Genomic DNA, 20,709 nt, shown 5'->3' with positions numbered 1-20,709 from the left:
TTGGTCAATTGGAACACGAAATTCGTCAGAAAGAAACTATATTTAGTCAAAGCATATGACTAAGAAACATTGTTATGTTGACTAGTATTCGGACAGAATGACTAATTGAATTAAGTCAATGGGAAACTTACATTAGTCCATGGGCAAAATAGTTAGTCAAAACGTTTGATAAAGCCAAATTGGTCGTTTTGACTAATTAATCAGACTGAATCAACTTATTTTTACAGTGCATGGCATGTGCCCTCCCTTGTCCCCTTAGCTTCGCCACTGTCTGAAAGTGACCGTAACAAAGACCCTACTAAGCATCTCAACTGCATATTTAAAGCACCGATGTTTAATTGTCACTGCACGGATTTTAATCTCGCTGCAAGAACGTGCCAGGAGGCACGTTTAAATAATTCCTGGTCGGGGTAGTTACCGATTTAATGGCGGAACCCTTTTGTCCTGAACAAAAGGCACCTTTTTAGTATGAAATCAAATCAGCACAAAGGAACAATGCCTTACGTAATCAATTGCTTCTCCACGATATACAAGCTCCTTGAGTGCTTTAATCAGACACAATAGAAAAATAAATTCTGCAGTGCGTTGATGACGACGACGATGATGATGAAGATTATGCCATCGTTTAATTTCTAATTTCTAATTTCTTTTGTCCTTGTTATTTTTCTTCAAGTCTGTTTCTGTTTTCTCCATACGGTTCCAGCTTGGTTTATGAGATTTTTAGCTTGGCTTGAGCAATTTGTTTCAGCCTGGTCTCATTAGGACGTGTGTCCACCAAGATAGACTAAAACCTTGGCGAAAAATGTTGCCACACATGAGCGTTAATTGGTCAACATCCTTCCCCGCTCCCCTATTGCAATGTTGATTTGGACAAAATCGTCATCATTTCTACATTACAGTATCCCAACATTGAAAAATGGGGGTGGGGGTGGGGAAGGGAGAGTGTAATCTGAATGTGCATTTACAACTATTACACAAAATAATACGGAAATATCACATATTTAGCTTCGATTGCGTGCTTTTAACACCAGAACGTGCTGGTGTGGCAACGAATTTCCGCCAAGGTTGTAGTTAAACAAACAAAAGGTTGTTGTGCTCTGCTACATTATTACAAAATACATGCTACTTTTGACAACACCTTTATAAATTACAAATAATTTCATAAATTAACAAGCCGGTCAATGCCACGTTTTAGATATTACTTTTTCCTTTTGGTCATTAATTGTTGTATTCATGATTGCAAAAGTTAATACTTGACATATAAATTATTAGACATAACAATGGGTAGTACAATATAATATTTAATGGCCTGCAATATTTTCCTCGGATTATTAGAATTGAATGGGCAAATTTAGTCATGGAATCATATTGAACTTGCGCATTGTTATCGTGAAACAATGTGGTTTTCATTTTACATAATTCGAACAAACTCTCGTGAATGTAATTACGGGTAATTAAATTAAAAGCAAGTCTATATAAAAGTATTTGTTCAATTCCATGCAAGCTCGCCCAAATTGTCAATATTTAAAAATCATGTTAGGTATGTGATTTTGGTCTCATATTGTAGCTAAAAAGCTATATTTTCTGAAAACGTGCTTTTTTTTCTGAGGAAATGGTGTTCATTGTTAGAAAAATATCCTAGTTTGCATAAATTTGCATATTCATGACTGGTAAAAGCAGCAAAACTAAAAACACAGCAGCTGCTCTATACTGTAAAGTTTTGGAACCGTTTAAGTATATACAGGGTGTCCCCCCAAAAAAAGAGGCCCCTCATTGCGCCCTCTTTTTCTCATATTTCTGAAAAGTTGATTAAATATATTTTGGTATGTAAAGACACCTTTAATTGTTAGCTTTAATAAACCAAAACAATTATTTCAATCGGCTCACAACTTTTGAAGATATGCCCTTTTGAATAAAAGTACCCGATTTGTTTCCTTTGTGGCAAAATCCAAGATCGTCGCAAACGTATTATTGAATGCATTCGCAAGTATCCGGGGCACAAGGATGGTACGCAACGCAGTTGATGCAATGAGGACCAGGGCTGAAACCTCTAGTCGCCAAGGAGGCAACCAGGTAGAGGGCAGAGCAGCACAGTAAACTCACTTCAGAAGAACCAAAGACAAACCAAACAGCATTTTAGGGCTACCTTTTATCTTAAAAAGAGAAATGACTTATGTTGTAAATAAAAAAGAAAGCAAGAAGCCACAAAGTAAGAAAGTAAGAAACATAATAAAACCAAATGGCACAAATAACCATGAAAAAATAAGTAATTGCAAGTAAAGCAAAAGAAGTCCCATTCGGCATCCATTTTACCTACAAATTAATGACACTCTGAACAAAATCCATTGCCCATAAACCCACCGGTAAAGCCCATTCCATAAATAAAGTTATTTTATAAAGTTATCATTGAGGAATGTTTGATATTCATGTACGGTATGTGTACTCCTTTTCAATCTTTGAAGTAGCCAAACCTTCTCGTGGACAGAGTGAAAAACGGGTACATTTCTTTAAAAGAGCATATCTTCAAAAGTTGTGAGCCGATTGAATTAATTGTTTTGGTTTATTAAAGCTAACGATTTAATGTTTCTTTATGTTTTCTATATTTGATCAACTTTACAGAAATAGGAGAAAAGAGGGCGCAATGAGGGGCCTCTTTTTTTTGTGGACACCCTGTAAGTAACTCAAAATATAAACACCAGAAATTTTCATGTTTTATATCGCGCATCTTCGTCAGCATTGTTTGAGTTTTTTACAATTAAAAGCATCATTCCGCAACGCAAAGTATCTTTTATTAGCACTGCAATTTTAAAATAAGGTTGATTTTTGATTTAAAACTAAAATGCAAAGTAATAATAACTAAAATGCTCACTGCTAAATGTATGTTGACATTAGTATTGCGCAGTCTGTGTGTACATATACAGACATATTTGTTTTCTTTTTTTTTCACTTGGATCCCAAAATATGCCATCTTTAAGCTAAATTCACTAAGACCACCAATATTGCATCTCGTTTTGTACTGTTTATTTCCACAAAACCAGTTCTACAATTTTCTGTAAATGAGAGTACTTAGCAAAAAATGTCTCAGCAGCTCATGGCAAAAATAACAACTGAAAAGCTATGTTCTTTATGATTTTATGATAAAATAAATTTCTGTAATTATTTTGGTGGTGAATGTAGTTTTATTTATTTGTTGTGGTATAAATGACATCAAAGAGTGTATTTAAAGCAAGGTATTGCCAATAAATTAATGTTTATACCAATAACAATACCTTTGTTTTATACCCATACCCATTATGGGACTCGTACCCGTACTCATGACAGGTTCCGATACTACAAGTCAAATACTTGATGTCAAGTCTATTTATCGTCTCGTATGATACCTTGATAAATATCGTAATGACTAATAATTATAATTTAAATTAACTTTGATAAGTATTTTACGTAAATATGAACGACAAAATAATAATTATTGTGCTAATGCATGTAATATATCTTATTATTATTATATTATTGTATTGTATTATATCTGTAATATCACAAACATGTCTTCAGATGATAGATACTATCTGATGGAAATTGAAATATGTCGCTTCTAATTTGAAAGATATTTATTCTATAAATGGATGTTTGGATTAATATCGAAAGAAATGGTTTCAGTTTCCTACACATTGGTGCGTGTATATGACAACAATTATATAGATAGAAGAAATTGATAATATATACTCGGTAGTAGCAGTTCGTATAAATTACTTAATTTAATATTAATTTTCGGACGAGATTTGAAAGGTCCTTATTCAGGCTAAACCTGGTTGAACAAGAGACAATGATAAACCTAAATATGTTGCAGCCTATAAGGCCACGAAGTCTAGCCGTGACCTTGAAATGACCCGTGATGATCTTGAAATGACCTCCATATGATTTTAAATCATATCAATGTTACATATTTAAATCTAAATTTAAATTGGACAAATTTTAGAACGTTACCCCTTTTGAACTTTGGTTGACCTCTGGTGACCTTGTTTGACCTTCATCATATTTTGAATCATATCGGACAAACTTTGGAATTTTACCGCAATTGACCCCAAAACAGACCCCCATGTTTATCAATTTGATTTTCGGCTGGAATAATAATAAGAAGAAACTACTGAAATACAAAATCTAGCCGAGATCGGCTACACTAACTAGAGCTACTGTGGCTCAAGAGCCACGAAAATCAGGTGGTGTCTTTAGATTGACCTCATTTGACTGTTGACCTCGTTTGACTGTTAACCGGTCACTTAAACTATTTGCGGGGAGGAGATAAGTTTAAGTGACCGCTTATGGGTTCGAATTTCAAACAGCCTAATCATAAAGCTCCCGTAGCCGAGTGGTTAAGGCACGGGTCTCGTAAACCTGAGGTCCTGGGTTCGATTCCCAGGCGGGATCATTTTTTCTACTTGTCTCCTTTATTATTTCCGACGGCGAACCTTGTGAAAAAATTATCTTTATTTATATAATTCCCGTCGATCATGCCACTGATGATCCATGAATTCTAAATGTGTTATGTGGTGTCCAAGCAAAATTATGTTATTCTCAAACCGTTGAAGTGCGACAAAGTATCCCACTGTACGTATGTTGTTTTTCAATTTGTAACTGTTAACCGTCTATTTTGAACGGGCTGCAAGCCTTGTAGTTTGGTCAGCCTCGTACGTCACGTGTTGCGTATCTTGTACCTCCTGGATTCACACCCTTGAATGGTGACGTAATTCCATTCGCCTTTCTCATAATTCAACTTTCCCTGTTGAATGTGATGCTCAGAGGAGCACCTTTGGTTTGACTGCTACCATGACTACAACAGTATTACTACGCCACTCGTCCACTACATAACATCAATTTCCAGTTGTTTAGGTTTATAATTGAATTGAATATACGACGCGTATCTCTATTAAGATGTTCACATGTTTTCTTATACCGGGTTTCAATATGCGTTGTTTGTTGATAATACTCTCGCTGAAGACTGTGTTTGCAGATGAGACTAAAAATGTTACACCAGAGAGTGATACTATAAAATTTACAACTGCGCCTCCCGAATTTGAAACATGGAATGTAACAAGCCCTGTTTCATCAATGTTGACAGTTACTGAGGATTTCAGATACAGTGATGACTTTGAAACAAACTTAACTTGTTGCAAATGCTCGGATCAGGAAACACGCGTGGAGAATTCTAGAAAACCAGGCGAGAAAATCAAGCTGTATATCAGCTCATATTATGAGGGACCTGGTGGTGGATGGGATGGTAGCGGCTGTGTTCCTGCAATAGAAATGGCATTTGATGACATCAACGTCAGATCAGACATATTATCGCAATATGAATTACGGGCCATATGGAATGATACCAAGGTAAGTTGATAACTCGACAGTCAAATAAAATCGGTCTTTTGGTAGCATTTATCATTTGGATCTCTTGTAGTGTTTCAGCGTTCTTTTCGAGCTCTAGTTACATGAAATTTTTTCAGTTTTGTCAATATTCTTTAACCCCTTCAAGCTAAAATAATGATACAAAGGTTAAAGCCATATTATAACATTTCTGTAAAAATAGATTAGTATTTATTTTCCATAAAATGTTAGCTTTTACTGTAAGATATGTCCCCTTTAATTTTGAGCCGAACAAGTGAGGTAAAGCATAGAAAATTGGAATTTACTACCAGCGCCCATGCATGTTACTCCCTCGGTTGTAATACGGCACGATCCTCGGTGTGTGTGTGTATGTGTATCTCGCACGCCGTGTACGTACTGTGCATACGTGTTCGACTAATATTTCCATCGTAATAATAAAACGCCGGTTCCATCGTTTTATTCAAAATCTCGGATTTTGACAAAACTACAGCACCTAAAGTCTTTTGCAGAGTATCTTTATTGACTAAAGTACATTACAATTGTGTAAAAACCAGAATTTAAATTTTTTTTGAGGGCGTTCTCCTCAGCAAATGTTATAATATGGCTTTAACTTTATACTGTTTCAAATATGATTTTTTTTTTTTTGTTTTTCCCTTTTAAGTTACATATTGGATCTTTTGTAGTTTTTCCTTTCCAGCTTTCGTATACCGTTTCTACAGTATCTTATACCACCAAATTTCATGATAATAATAGAAAACAAATATTTTAGCAGGGGCCTAGCCAGCTTTCTTGGTCAGAGGTGGCCAAATAAAATTTCGGGGGCACAGACGAAAAAAAAATTTGCATTATACAATACATATGCCGGTTTTGTATAATGTCTTCAAGCTTTCCAAAAGGCTTTATTGGGGTAATGTGCGTGCAAAATTTTTGTATTTTACACTATATTCGCCCACTATCAGGATTGGGGTGAATTTTGGTGGAATAGGGCCTCCTTGCCCTTTTTTTTATTCCTTTGCCCTCTAGATTTTTGGTCAGAGGGGCACATTTTTCTTTCATTTTTTGTCAGGGGGGAACTCTGCACCCCTGCCCCCCACTGGCTACGCTACTGTATTTCAGGCTATTGGACAATAAACGATTTTTTTTAAAATAAAGTCTTTTCGTCATGGTAGAACAAAAGGCACACAACTATAATATTGCGAACAAAAAGTAGATAAATTTTGTTCACTGTGAAACCTCATTTGGCACAATGCGACTTGTAGTTCTACTAATTTCAATGAGAAAAGAAATCGTTTAAAAAGTGACACATTTGGGATATTTTTTCCTTCGGACGATTCCCGTCGGCTTTTGTATAGGTTCATTGGAGCGGGAGTACAGATCAATACTAATTCGCCCGCTTCAAATTAGCGTGTTTCAAGAGAAAGTCTATAGAAACCTTTGTCACTTTTGAAATGCTTTATTTTTTTCATTTAAATTGGTAAGTTAAATTAAAGTTCAAAATCACCATGCCGAATAAGGTACCAAAAAACGGCGAACAAAATTCTCCATCTATTGATTACTTCATTTAAATGTCTTTAAGTGTACGGATACTGTTTGTGCGTTGTATACAAACCATTAAATGCATTAAAGGTAAATACAGAGTGTCCCAAAAGTCTCGATACTATTTTGAACCATTGCAACTTGTCACAGTAAGCACCAAATTTACCTTGCATTTTAGCCACAGTAATGTAAAATTGAGATAATGTAAAATTGAGATTGGCCATCTTTGCTCCATGACAACTCCCCTGGACTAACAGCCTATAATAACCGCTAAGAGTATTATACGTATACATACACTATTGTATACACTGGCAGGGATATTTGTCCTTGTTGTGATATCTTTTCAACCTTCCATAAAGGGGTTCAGTAATTTTTGACGAGGAGTTTCTACTCCCACCAAAGTATTTATGAATACTCCCTTACAGAGTAAATTTTGCATTCCGGGTATTATGAATGTTAGCATTCTCTATTATTTTGAAGCTGAGTTGTTCTGTAGTCTCGTTCGCAAAGATAGAGAGATTTCTGTTGCTGGTTATCAGTTTGAAACCATGGACTATTATTTTCTAAAAATCAAAGATATATAAAGCCCCAGCAAAAACATCATAAACGTGTTGTGTAAAACGTCAAACAACATTTTATAATTTGTTTAAAAATGTTTCTGTAAAAATATTTTGGTAAACATGTTTGAAAAATATTTTGTCATTGGGAAAGAGATTAGAATGCTTTGCATCAAGTTTTCAAAAATGTGTTCGGTATGTTATTTAAACATCTGGGCATCTTCCGGGCATCTTATACCCTTTGCATTTATATATAACTCGACATTCAAACGTTTTCTGTAAAAAGTTCGGTGTTTGCTGGAACGATATTTTTTTTTCTCAAATACAAAGGGTTCTGTGATACAGGTCTTACATAAACAACGCACGCGCACATGATCATTATGCAGATTCCCTTCCTGACAAACCATTGCCTGTCAATCACTTAGCTTGGCATCAGTTGCTTGGCGATTGCAAATTTGTGTAAATATCATATAATACATGTTCTTTACGTGTAAAGAAGCAATACATTTTTCATCGGAAATTTAAACATAACCTTATGGGATGGGTATGAACGTTTGGACAGTATTTATTGGGGGACATTGGAGCACATCAGACATATCGAATTGCATTCTGAATACGAAGATTGTCCTTCTGATATCAAATAATTTAGATTTTTGAAATTCGCAATGTAATACACATTTTATGGCAAATGATTAAAATTGATATTTTGACCTTTCGTATTGAAGATATGGATTTTTTTTCCCAAAACACCAGAAAAAATTAGGTCTTTTTGGGAAAAAATCCATATCTTCAATATGAAAGGTCAAAATTTCAATTGATCGTAGGCTTTTCCACCCAGCTACATACACTCTATGAATATATCATTAGATTTATAAAATTTACTTCGAGGACTGTTATATATCAAAAATGTGAAAATATCAAATTTTAATAATTTGTCATAAAATTTGTATTATATCGTGAATTTCAAAAATGAAAATTATTTGATATCAGAAAGACATTCTTCGTATTCAGAATGCAATTCGATATGTCTGATGTGCTCTCATGTCCCACAAAAATACTGTCGAAACGCTCAAAACACTCATTCCAGATCCCTTAAAGAGGCGAAGGGATATTGAGTCTGCTCAAATTGTTTTGTGTCATAAATGGCAAGTAAACAAGGATAAGTTTTCTTACCCACAAGGAAATATACGTGATTGCTGACTTTAATGAATAGAGGTATTAACTATTATGCAGTGATAATATAGTAGAATCTTGTCAAAATAACACTGTAATCTAATCAAATATATGATACAGATTTGTCAATTGTTTGATATGTTTTCTAATGGATGTGACAAGAACAACATGTCCAAATAAAACAGATTCTGATCAAATGAAAGGTACAATAATATTGCACATTAATAATGCACATAGATCACGACTTTGTTTTTAACGTTAAAACGTTTTAATATTTGTCGGCGAAATGATATAATAATCGGATTAACTATCATAGCAATAGGTGAAAACAATTTTTGAATATATCGCGCTGCACTAAAAGCAGGTTGCACTGTGTATGTCTGCAATCATAGATTGAATAAAATACCGCTCTTTTCAAATATATTAAGGGGTACTACACCCATATGGTAAATTTTTTTTTTTGCCTTTTTTCCTCAAAAATAATTATACACTGGGAACAAAAGTTATGTATATTATTGGGGCAAGATATCCAATTACTACACTGAAATTTCAGTGACTCAAGACAAGCGGTTCAGTATATATGATAGGAAACGAGGTACATCCTAGCGGTACCTTATTTCTGATCATAAATAACAAACCGCTTGTCTTGGGTCATTGAAATTCCAGTGTAGTAATTGGATTCCTTGCCCTATAATATACATAACTTTGTTACCACTGTGTTATTAGTTTTTGAGAAAAATGCAAAATAGACACAAATTTATCGAGTGTAGTACCCCTTTAATCTTAGGAGACCGGCGCAAATGTCGCCCACATATCGACCGACCTGTAACAATGGAGGTCGATAGCGCTTGGTCGATATAAGATGTTGCAAAGCATGTTTTTGGTAGCCTATTCAGTCTGCCGCCTGGACAACCAATTCTTTAGAAATGCTTAGTCGCGCTAAAAGTCGATCGATACATGTAAAAAATCAGCACAATTCAGAGATACACCTTTTTGCTATGAAATTAATTTTCTCGGTCAAATATAAAGCAATATTTTTTTTTTTCTTCAGTAATGTCAGTTAAAAACTTGGTGCTTGGATATACATTTTTTTAAATCCTGGTGTTAAAATTAAGCATCAAATTGTGTCTTTTAGTGTGATATTTTTGATTTTTATAGGCCTTGAATTCGCCTGCGAGCTTTTTACGGAATTCATGTTTTAGCGTCTCAAACTAACATAGTTTGCTAAAGAAAGATATTTCCCACCTCTGTAAAGCACATCGTGTGGGTCTATATGTTATAGTTTTGTCAGAATTCCCGTTTTTGTTTTACCCTTTTTCCATTCATGATCCGAAAATGTCAAACTAAGTAAAAGTAGGCAATGGTGAGTACTTTTATCTCGAGAGCAACCAGCATAAATAGTCGATATTTCCTTTGTTGTTATCCAGGTCAATTTTTCATTGAAAGCAAATTGCCCGACCAGCGATTAAATCCCCAATTGGGTGTTCTGGTTAAACATGATCAGTAGGAGCGCTATAGGTCTGGGAATTTCTTTGCTATATTGAAGTTCTGGCAACACTATAGCCATGCCGGTATTCCTATTAAACCCAGGGATATCGATCCACAATGCTAGTACTAGCCTTTAGATTTCACGTGTTGATTTAGAAATTTTGTCAGCCGACAGTGAAAGATGGTGAAATCAAAACGGAAATTCTGACAAAACTATGATATATAGCTCACGGTGATGTGCTTTAGAAAGTTGGGGAAAATCCTTCATTAGCGAACTATATTACTTTGAAAAGCTAAAAGGTTGATCCAAGAAAAAGCTCGCGGCCCGAGCTGAAGCCTATAAAAATCGAATATCTTACACTAAATGACTGAATTTCAGGCCTAAGTTTAACACCAGGATTTAAAAAAAAAATCAGTATCAAGCATTATAGTTTTTCCAGCCATTTACTGAAAAAATGAAAATTATTGCTTTTCATTTGGCTGAGAAAAAATTTTTACACTGAAAAGGTGTAACTCAAAATTTTGCTCATTTCAACACCAATTTCGATCGTTTGTATTGCCTCATTAAATGACTGAGTGAGCCTTGCAGAACAAAAGAATCTGTTGTGCAGGTAGCTGACTGCAGAGTCTTATCGGCTTCACTGACAGTGGGCCGATACAAGCAGGATCAATAGTAACACTAATAAAGACAGCATTTACTACTTTCCTTTGGGTAAACATAATATTTACTTTTCATTATGATGTTTGGAGGCCAAATGGGGTTACTTCATTCTTTTTCTATGTGGTCATACATTCTCCTAACATTGATTTAAGGATAAGTTTAAGTTCAATATAGAAAGTTGAAAAGTTTATGTGTATTTTTCCAAAGTCAGTATTCATATATTTAATGTATTGATAAAAAAAGAGACACACAACAATTAAAACCATGCAATTACTATCTAGCATGTGTAAGCAAAGAAAGTTGTTTCTTATTTCTTTAAACACAATTACAACACTTATTCTCTTGGAAACATTAACAGATGATAATCAATATGTGATGACCAAGATATAATACTATCAAACTTAATACCAAGATATTTGAAAACATCAACTTTTTCAATAAATTTGTCATCAAATGTGAGAGTTATGTCATTGTAATGATTAAGGGGGTACTACACCCCTGACCAATTTTGTGCCTATTTTTGCATTTTTCTCAAAAATTATAGCGCATTGGTGACAGGTAAGATATGTATATTATAGGGGCAAAGACTACAACTACTGCACTGAAAATTCAGCAACTCAAGGCAAGTAGTTATTGATTTATTGATCAAATATTGGTTTCCCTCATTTTTGACTGTAACTCCACAACTGTTGTCTCTGCTGAAATAAAATTTCCAGTGCAGTAGTTGTAGTCCTTGCCCCTATAATATACATATCTTACTTGTCACCCATGTGCTATAATTTTTGAGAAAAATGCAAAAATAGGCACAAAATTGGACTTAGTTTATCAGTATTTTAATGTGAGCTTTCACCACCTTTACTTAGAAGCACTATCCTCAACTTGGAAACGGGTATATTATAGACCCATATACACTGGATAATTTCAATTTATATATTTAATATACACTGGCCACTGAATATTGTCATTTTAGGGAGTATTATCTCTACCTACATCATCGACGAGCACATGATCCAACCATCCAAACCAATAGGTGAAAAGAAATAACAAATATGATATATGCTAAGAAAGACCATTTTGAAAAATATTTATCTACCAACTTACAAGAAAAGAATTTACATTCATTCTTTGAAAACTAAATATCTGGTGCCTATTGTGATCTGCAAATCAATTCATCTAGTTTTTATTTATTTATTTATCCATTCAAACAAATGCTTTTAAATCAGCGACACACGTCTGCAGTGCTTTAATCATGTTAATACACAGAACAAACAAATTGACATAGTATCATCTAAAATCTTATTTGCCGCCTGAATGCATTAGTAATAAAACTAATTTCATTTAAAAGGAAAAGTACAAATCCTTACAAATATAAATTACAAGTAACAATGTTTAAAAAGAACAGAACAGAGTCAATAATAAATTTAATGCTTGATTTTGAAATTATATGTATATAATTCCTTATGTTTTACGATTTCTATTGTTGTGGCGATATATTTTATATCCCGTACCCTTCTATTTTAATTTATTATTTAATCAAAAACCTAGCAGAAATTAAATTACCATATCTATCATGCCATGAGGGAATAAATTCAATCTATTCAACCAGATTAACGTACCTTGGAGCAACCAACGTTGCGGCCAGTACCACTGACCTTCAGCTGGGTTGTGATGTAATACACCTTGAGACTCGATGACGTCTTTTACTCCCCGTTCGTACCACCGTGCTTCGCGGTCGAGGACTTTGACGTCCTCTAAGTCCACCTCGTGTTTGCTGGCTTTTAGGTGAGTATAAACCGCTGATTCTGCAGGACCCGAACTAGAGTGCTGATGTTGTTTTAGCCGTTTCAAGTGGTTGAGATGTTTCTCCAATATAAGTGTCAGTACAGTTGAAACTCTCCGCGCACTGAATACCATATACAAGTCCACTCTGCCTGCCTTTGGGTTGCTTGTCCTTGGGGTGGACTAAGGCTTGGCGTATGGTATTGACTGGTTTAAAGTGAGTTGTGATATTATACTCTCTGAATATGCGCTTAAGTTTCTCTGATAAATCATCGTGGTAAGGAATTGTAGCACTTGCAGTTCTACCAGAATTACTGTTGGAATGTTTGGTGGGCTCTTTACCGTCTTTTCCACCTGAGTTCAGGGCTTTATCAATTGCCCAGTTCTTGAAGCCACAATGGTGGAGAGCTTTACGCAGGTGATCTTGTTCCGCTTTCTTTTCGGATTCCTTGGTGACAATGGTCTCCGCTCTATGGAAAAGAGTCTTTACCCCTTTATGGAAGGTTCTGGATTAGCGGATGGTTTGAGTCGAACTGCAAATACTGGTCAGTATGAGTCTGTTTTCGATAAACAGATACTGACAGGGAAAGGTCTTCCTCTACGTGAACGAGACAATCAAGAAAGGCGAGCTTATTGTCTGATAAGCCTTCCTGGGTGAACTTGATATTGGGGTCAACTTGGTTTATGTGGTTGAAAAACCGATCTAGTTCACAGGCTTTAATTAACACCCAGGTATCATCGACATAACGATACCGTCAAACGTCGACAAAGCTACGCGTTCAAAGTTCTCCATATAAAGGTTGGAAATGATCGGAGAAATTGGTGAACCCATACTGCAACCATGCGATTGTTTGTAAAATTGACCGCCATAGCTAAAATAGGTGTTATCCAGGCATAATTGAAGCAAATCACACAACTGACCCGGAGACAAGTCAGTACGTTCGTGCAAACTCGTATCTTGTCTCAACACTTCGCGTATCGCTTTCACCGCATCAACCGGGGGGATACTGGTGAAGAGTGCCGTAACATCAAATGATGTGATTGTCTCGTCGGGTTCCAGCGATAAGTCACTAATCTTATCAGCGAAGTCTTTGGAATTAAGGATATGGTGCTCAGATTTACCGACTAACGGCCCTAGGATCTTTGCTAAAAACTTTGCGATGTCATAGGTAACAGCACCGATGCTGCTCACAATGGGCCGTAAAGGAACATTAGCTTTGTGAACCTTAGGAAGACCATAGAATGTTGGGATGGTTTCCGCTGTGGGGTTTAATTGAAGTTTAAGCTTTACATCAATTGCACCGTCCTCATGTAATTCTTTAAGTTTCGCAGTAACTTTGCTCTTACAAGGGCCAGTAGGGTCTCTCTTTAAAGGAGTATAGGTCTTAGTATCCTCCAAAAGTGTCTTTACTTTCTGATCATAGTCTTTTGAATTCAGAACCACTGTACATCTACCCTTGTCAGCTGGGAGGATAGTAATTGAATCGTCTTTCTTGAGACTATCAAGGGCTAAATACTCACTCTTAGTGAGGTTAGATTTCGGCGGTTTTGCACTTAAAATGCTCGCATTCACCCGCTGTCTCAGTTCCTCCGCTCTAGAATATTCCAATTTGGAACTCCTAATCGCCCACTCAGTCGATATTATGATCTCAGTAACTTGACGACCTTCAATTCGCTTCGATGATACAGCGTAATTTAGTCCTTTCTCTAACAAACTGCGTTCGCTATCAAATACTGCGATCCGATAGGTTCTTAACCCATCTTTCCTTGACATTTGGACTGGAATTATTGTCCTTACACCTCCAATTCGTGTCTTTATCGGCACGCGAAGCAGCCGATGCTTTCGACTCAAGCCTGTCGAATTTGGCAACCTGTCGAGTCTTGGTTATATCGTGTTGGGCTAACTGCGCATGCTCCGTGAACTCGATGACTCGATTGTAAATTTCCCAGATTAATTGATCGTTTAAATCACGAGAAATCGCCTCTTTCTTTTTGTTCAAATTATTGATGGTAAAGTTAATTTGTCTTACTCGTTCGTTGAGTAATTTCCGTTGCGTACCGCGAATGATTTTATCTATCATGCCACTAAATGGTAATATTACCATTATGGCCCACTCTCAGTAGGAAAATTGGAAACCAAAATGCAACATTTTATTAATAATATTGTAGCCTGAAAATTTATATTTCAATGATAAATTTGAAAAGCTACATATTGACAACATATGTTACTTACATGTAAGCATGTTTAGACATAGACTCTGAAGAGTCTATGGTTTAGAGCACTTTTGATCATTTAAAATGTTTTGAGTTCTTAAATATCTTTACAATTACACAAAGGTTTGGTCATAAACTCTGTTATATTAAGTATTTATGATATCATATCATACCGAACAATGTTTGTATAAAAATATGAAATTTTATAACTTTTTAGGCATATGCATCAATAATTATGTAAGACCTACATTAGTACAGTACATACAGGTGTAAGGTTACAAACAAGAATACAATAGCTACACATTGCTTATCACAGGAGTGAAGCCAATAGCTCTTAGGACGATACAAAAATGATGAGTTGGTATGGTAAAACAGGTATTTCTTAATTTCTGTGTATCGATCCAATAACCCAGGTCGCGACTTAGCATGCCACAGGTCGGCCGATATGTGGGCGACATTTGCGCCGGTCCCCTTACAGGGGCAAGTGATCAGCATGATATGGTTTAATGCATATATGATGTCAATGCCGCGTGAACATACTAAATCTGTAAAGAAACGTACATCGCATGATGGGCGAAAAACGACGTTCAATAGTTTTGGGGTAAATTTTGACAGGAAGTTATGAAACATCGCCCTTTAGGAGTTACGTTAATTCATTACGGATTAAAATATATTGAGAAAATCACATCGAACATGAAAATACAAAGAGATTTGACAGGATTTATACTTTATACTACAATACTGGTCCTCGGTGACGAACATCAATGTTGAGTGCCTCTGGCATGACAGGGGGGGGGTGGGGAGGGCTGAATTGAAAGGAAATCAGATATTAAAACACGAAGTAGGCCTTATTCATGACAATTGAAGCTAGTTCACTGTTTTAAATTAATTTTAGTTTTATGTATTTCTTTCATGTTTCAGTGCGAAGCAGGATCTGGTTCCCGAGCATTGTTTGATCAGTTATTTCGTGAACCAACCAAGATTATGATACTTGGTGGCGGCTGCTCTCCACCTGCAGAAGCTATTGCGAGTACGGCTCACTACTGGAACTTGATAACGGTACGATAATGTTGGTCCAAGCTGACTATATTAACAGAATTACATGTTTCTACAGTTCATACTGCAGTTACTGTTCATTTTCCTATACACAATACACAGTGCTCTCACCATTGACGTGTGACCTCTACAAACAGTGTATGTTAGAGGTATAGGGCATTGCCTAGTTAACGTCACTGTGTGAAAAATAACCGGCCAATGTTTTTGTACTCTCTGAAATTCTAGAAAATACAGTTTTGTAACTTTTTTAGTTAATTTAGATGTTTAGAAATATTCCCACTTTGGTGTTTTAGTAAGGAAGTATAGCACTTTGGTGTTTTAGTAAGGGCACGGCATGGCCTGCAAAATTCACTGTGTAAATCGATACACCTTTTAGTGACTATCACTCACTTGTGGACCGGTCTCAAAGGGCATTAAAGTTAAACCACTAGACGGATATTACTTGTACTTGCTGTCAATCCAGAGTATGCTAACAACTGAGTCTGTGAGGCATCTGCAAATGTTCGTACCTCCCTGATATGTAAATGACAGATAACGGCAATCTGTCCATAACTTTGGTCTGTGGAGCGAGTCAGGGGATTTCAAGTGGGGGGGGGTTATTGATTGGCAAGTGCCATAGGTTGGGCATAAGTGCAGTCCACCATTCAATGTGTAGGATGGGCTAGACTTTATCGATTGATTTTGCTGGAGTAATTTTCTGTTAACCAGGTTTAAGTACTGCAAAGGTCGAATCATGTTTGCTGTGCAGCATAAATGCACTATGTTGCACTTTTAAACATCATCATAATCATCTGATCATGATCCTCCTCCTTCTCCTCCTCCTCCACATCATCATCAATCACCATCATTATCATCACCACCACCACCACCACCACCACCACCACCACCACCACCACCACCATCATCATCATCATCATCATCATCATCATCATCATCATCATCATCATCATCATCATCATCATCATCATCACGTATTTAGCCAGTTTTGAAGATTTTGCACGTTGAAAATGCACACAATGTGTCCATTCAAAAATATAATGGGTAAAGAGAGTCAAGGGTAATGAACTCACGAAAGAAAGTCTAACTATTCTAAATATCTGGCCTGACGAATAAAGTAAAACATTAGGATATAGTCAGGTGTCATAATCGTCTATGTTTTGATGTGTTGAACCCACCTGCTTCTATCATGAGATGTTTGCTCTAAAATCTCATCTTTAACAGCTGAAGTTACTTATCAAGGATATTATCCAGCATTGTCCAGGGCTTGCCTATCTGTTTTCATTTGAACAATATTTAAAAAAATTAACATACGAATATTGTTCAATTGTTATTACCTTTCTTTGTTCGATTTGTTATTTTGTATATTCAGGTAGCCTATGGCGCTGAGTCTCCAGCTTTGTCGAATCGGAAGTTCTACCCTTACTTGTACCGTTCCGTGTCACCAGCTACCGTATATAACTACCTGCGCATTCGATTGCTAAGGGAATATGGATGGAATCGAGTAGCAACCATTCACGAGAACAGAGAGCACTTTAAATTGGTAAATTCTTGTCGATTTTTTAAATGTTCATTTTCTTGGTTTAAACAAAATGTGAGCAATTTTATAAACTGTATAAATATTGAGCTTGGAATTATGAGATTGCATAAATGGCTAACGTTGGCTAACACATTTCCCCTAATAATTGAAACACTAGGAGAGTTTATGCCAGTTTTGTTGCTTGTATCACCTTGGGCCCAATCGATAAGTTAATTTGCAGTACTATACTTCTAATTTTGTAAACGACTTATTAGAATTTGCCGTCGTTTACATTTACGTCTGCGACATTTCTAATTAAATGGCTTTGGTCTTAGCATTTCTAATACTTGTAAAGGCAGATATTAACCCAATTGTTTTCCTCAAAATACCAGACACTGTCAAGCAATTATTGTCGTTTTTCCTTAGTGTAATCAAATAAAATGGCCATTGTCCAATATTTTAATCAATTTTTTATCCTGCTGCTGTAATGTAAAATCTGTGATGTCATGGTCACATGATACAATTGCATCTTCTTAATGCAATCTACCAATTTACATGCATCTATTCTATGCAGTCATACCTTTTATTTTTAGTTTGTTAATTTTATTGCAATATTAAATGTTATAGGTTTTCAATAATTATGATTAATAAATATTGTGCAATATTGAGTTTAATAAAACTATCGGTTATTTTAGAGTATGGACCATATGCATGACTTATTGAAAGAAGCAAATATCACTTTGGTAACATCAGAAAGTTTCTTCACCAATCCCAGAAATCAAATCGAAAACATCAAGGTAAGCCAAAAATCTGTCACCACAATTGCACATTTTAAATCTCCATACATGGGTGTGTACTAAATACAAACCATCTACGCAATAATAGACAACACAGCGTTAACAACGACAACAACAACAAAAATAGATATTAATATATCCGTAAAAGTCGTAATAGCTCAATATTTTCGAGACTTTAACGGTCAATTTTTTTCATAAATATCTTATTCTTTAGAGAAAGGACGCGAAGATCATCATTGGCAATATGTTCGAGGACACGGCACGGAAGGTCTTTTGTGAGGTAAGGTCGAGAAGCTACCCACAATCTCAGAAAAAATTGTTCGAACACTCTAAAGGCTTAATTGGAACATCTTCTTCCAACTTTGATTGGTGAGGAAAGGGAGAGGCTACATGGAAGATAAATATTGAGGATAGTTGATATCATTGGTTACACAAAAATGCCTGATAGCAATTGAACCGGAGTAGGTTTTGGCGGGAAAAGGTAATCGAACTTTACACAGGGTCATAATTTCAAACGTTAATTGGTTCCGCAATCTGGGTCTTTCATGGTATTAATAATAAACCATTGACCAAAAACACTAATAATGTAGCCGAAATTAGGGGCGAAATTAATCAGTTTTCAGAATAAATCTAATTTGTGCAAAATATTAAGCACCGTGACGAAAGGAAGCAATGTGTACTAAAACGAATTATAATAAAATGCAATTTGGTGAGAATTAGGGCTTGGTTTTTGAAGTCTTTGCTTTTATTTCTCTTAACCTTACCAGGCATACAAAGAAGGCATAACTGGAAAAGGTTATGTATGGATTATGTTAGGTTGGTACGAACATAAATTCTGGGAGAAATCCAGATACGCTGAAGATATCATTGACTGTACAGCAAAAGAGATGGAACAAGCAGTTGATGGATATATCGGCATTACGGGGACGTTACTGAATGATCCAGCTATAAGTACAGTTGCAAATATAGTAAGATGCCATTTGGCAATGTTTGAGTATTCTGTTAATACTAAGTGCTATTAACGAGTGCATGTGTGTTCCATTATGTACAACAGCAAGGGAATTTATAGTATTTTCAATTAGAGAAAACCGGACGCTACGGAAATCGCGTTTTATTTGTATCAGAAAGTAATTACCTAATAATCTAGTATTTAGCTTTCCGTACTGTGAACTAGAAGAGGCATTTAAGTACAAATAAATAGTGTATTTACAGAACAGACCCATCTGTATATACTTCAAACCCCAATTAAAACGCCATAAAGTTTCCTAACGCTGAGTGTTTGTTATCCTTGAGCAAAACAAATAAAACATACAGGGTGTCCCAGAAAAATTACCGGGCAAATGAATTTGGACGTAAGTCGACAATTAGACATCAGAATCCATAAATCTAAACATCAGCGTGAAGCCCATCTTATGCTGCATCTTATACGCCAATTTTACTGGAATCGGTTGACTGATCGCGAAGAAATGAGCGATTACATAACGCATGCGTCAATTCACTTCATTACAAGTTTGACTGAAAGATCATTCAACACGTCACAATGCGCGCTAGTGGTTAAACTGTCAATGAGCTTCATATTTTGTTCTATGAAATCATTTTCGTTATTTTTAAACAACCTGTTTCTTGCAAAACATTTAATTAGGTTTTGTTCAAATTTGAAAACCTGCCCGATATTGAAAATAAAAGCTTCATGTAACATGATGCTCGGTATTTGTAAATATCTTTTTCGTTAATGTTGATATAAATGTTGCATAAAGAATTACTACATAAAGAATTCCGGCTGGCTTAAAATTCTCACACACATTAATGTTTTCGGAATATTTCAAGAAATTGTAATGGAAAGTTTAAATCTTTTAAAACTTCAACATTAATGTTGCGTGGTATCAAAAATCACACGTAAAGCTGTAAACACTTGATCATTGTCATTCTTCATGTTCTTTGCTCAAATGTTCTTTGTAAAGTATATTCGCACAACCTAAAGAATTAAAGTTGGAGAGCTACCAATTGCAGAAATCAACGTTTTCTCGGACAAAATGTTATTCATCTTCAGTGAAAGCATGAATGACATAACACCGTCGGATTTTAATAGATAATGTGGACTAAATTTAATGAGATACACACACTTTAGGAAGCGGTGAGCGAGAATGAAAAAGGGCCTGTTGATTAAACTTGGTATGATCTGCAATGATGCACGCATTATGCAATCGTTCATTTCTTCGGAACCAGTCAACCGAATCCAATAAAATTTTTGTATGTGATGCACAACAAAATAGGCTATGCTATACATTTTGAAGTTTTTGATTCTGATGTCTATTTCTCGACTTTTATTCACTCGGTAATTTTTCTGGGACACCCTGTATAGCTGTTGGGCTACATGCTACTATGTCTTTACACTGCGTAACAGTTTAATTGAATTTCCTTGAAAGAAAAGGAAAGAAACAAACTTCATATTTTAGATAATTAACGTGTGTTTTCCTGATCCTGATTCTCCGCGAGCTCAAAGTCTCAGTTAGCATACGATATCGTGAGAAAAAACGCAATGTTTACCAGTGTACC

General features: G+C 35.7%; 1 protein-coding gene and 1 non-coding gene across 2 annotated transcripts in view; both read left to right on the top strand.

Annotated features, from left to right (window-relative positions):
* Window positions 1-4,352: 4,352 nt before the first annotated feature.
* Trnat-cgu (transfer RNA threonine (anticodon CGU)) lies at window positions 4,353-4,426 on the top strand. The gene has a single exon. It is a non-coding gene; the product is annotated as a tRNA-Thr (tRNA).
* A 536-nt stretch (window positions 4,427-4,962) lies between these two features.
* Window positions 4,963-20,709, top strand: part of LOC140151766 (gamma-aminobutyric acid type B receptor subunit 1-like) — a 30,982-nt gene continuing 15,235 nt past the window's right edge. The window contains exons 1-6 of the mRNA XM_072174101.1: window positions 4,963-5,379; window positions 15,706-15,843; window positions 17,210-17,380; window positions 18,052-18,153; window positions 18,368-18,433; window positions 18,921-19,121. Coding sequence (XP_072030202.1) covers window positions 4,963-5,379; window positions 15,706-15,843; window positions 17,210-17,380; window positions 18,052-18,153; window positions 18,368-18,433; window positions 18,921-19,121 — 1,095 coding nt within the window. The remainder of the gene's footprint in view (window positions 5,380-15,705; window positions 15,844-17,209; window positions 17,381-18,051; window positions 18,154-18,367; window positions 18,434-18,920; window positions 19,122-20,709) is intronic.

This window comes from Amphiura filiformis, chromosome 5 (assembly GCF_039555335.1).
Source record: "Amphiura filiformis chromosome 5, Afil_fr2py, whole genome shotgun sequence".
Lineage (NCBI taxonomy): Eukaryota > Metazoa > Echinodermata > Ophiuroidea > Amphilepidida > Amphiuridae > Amphiura > Amphiura filiformis.
This window is presented reverse-complemented; position numbering and strand designations above follow the sequence as displayed.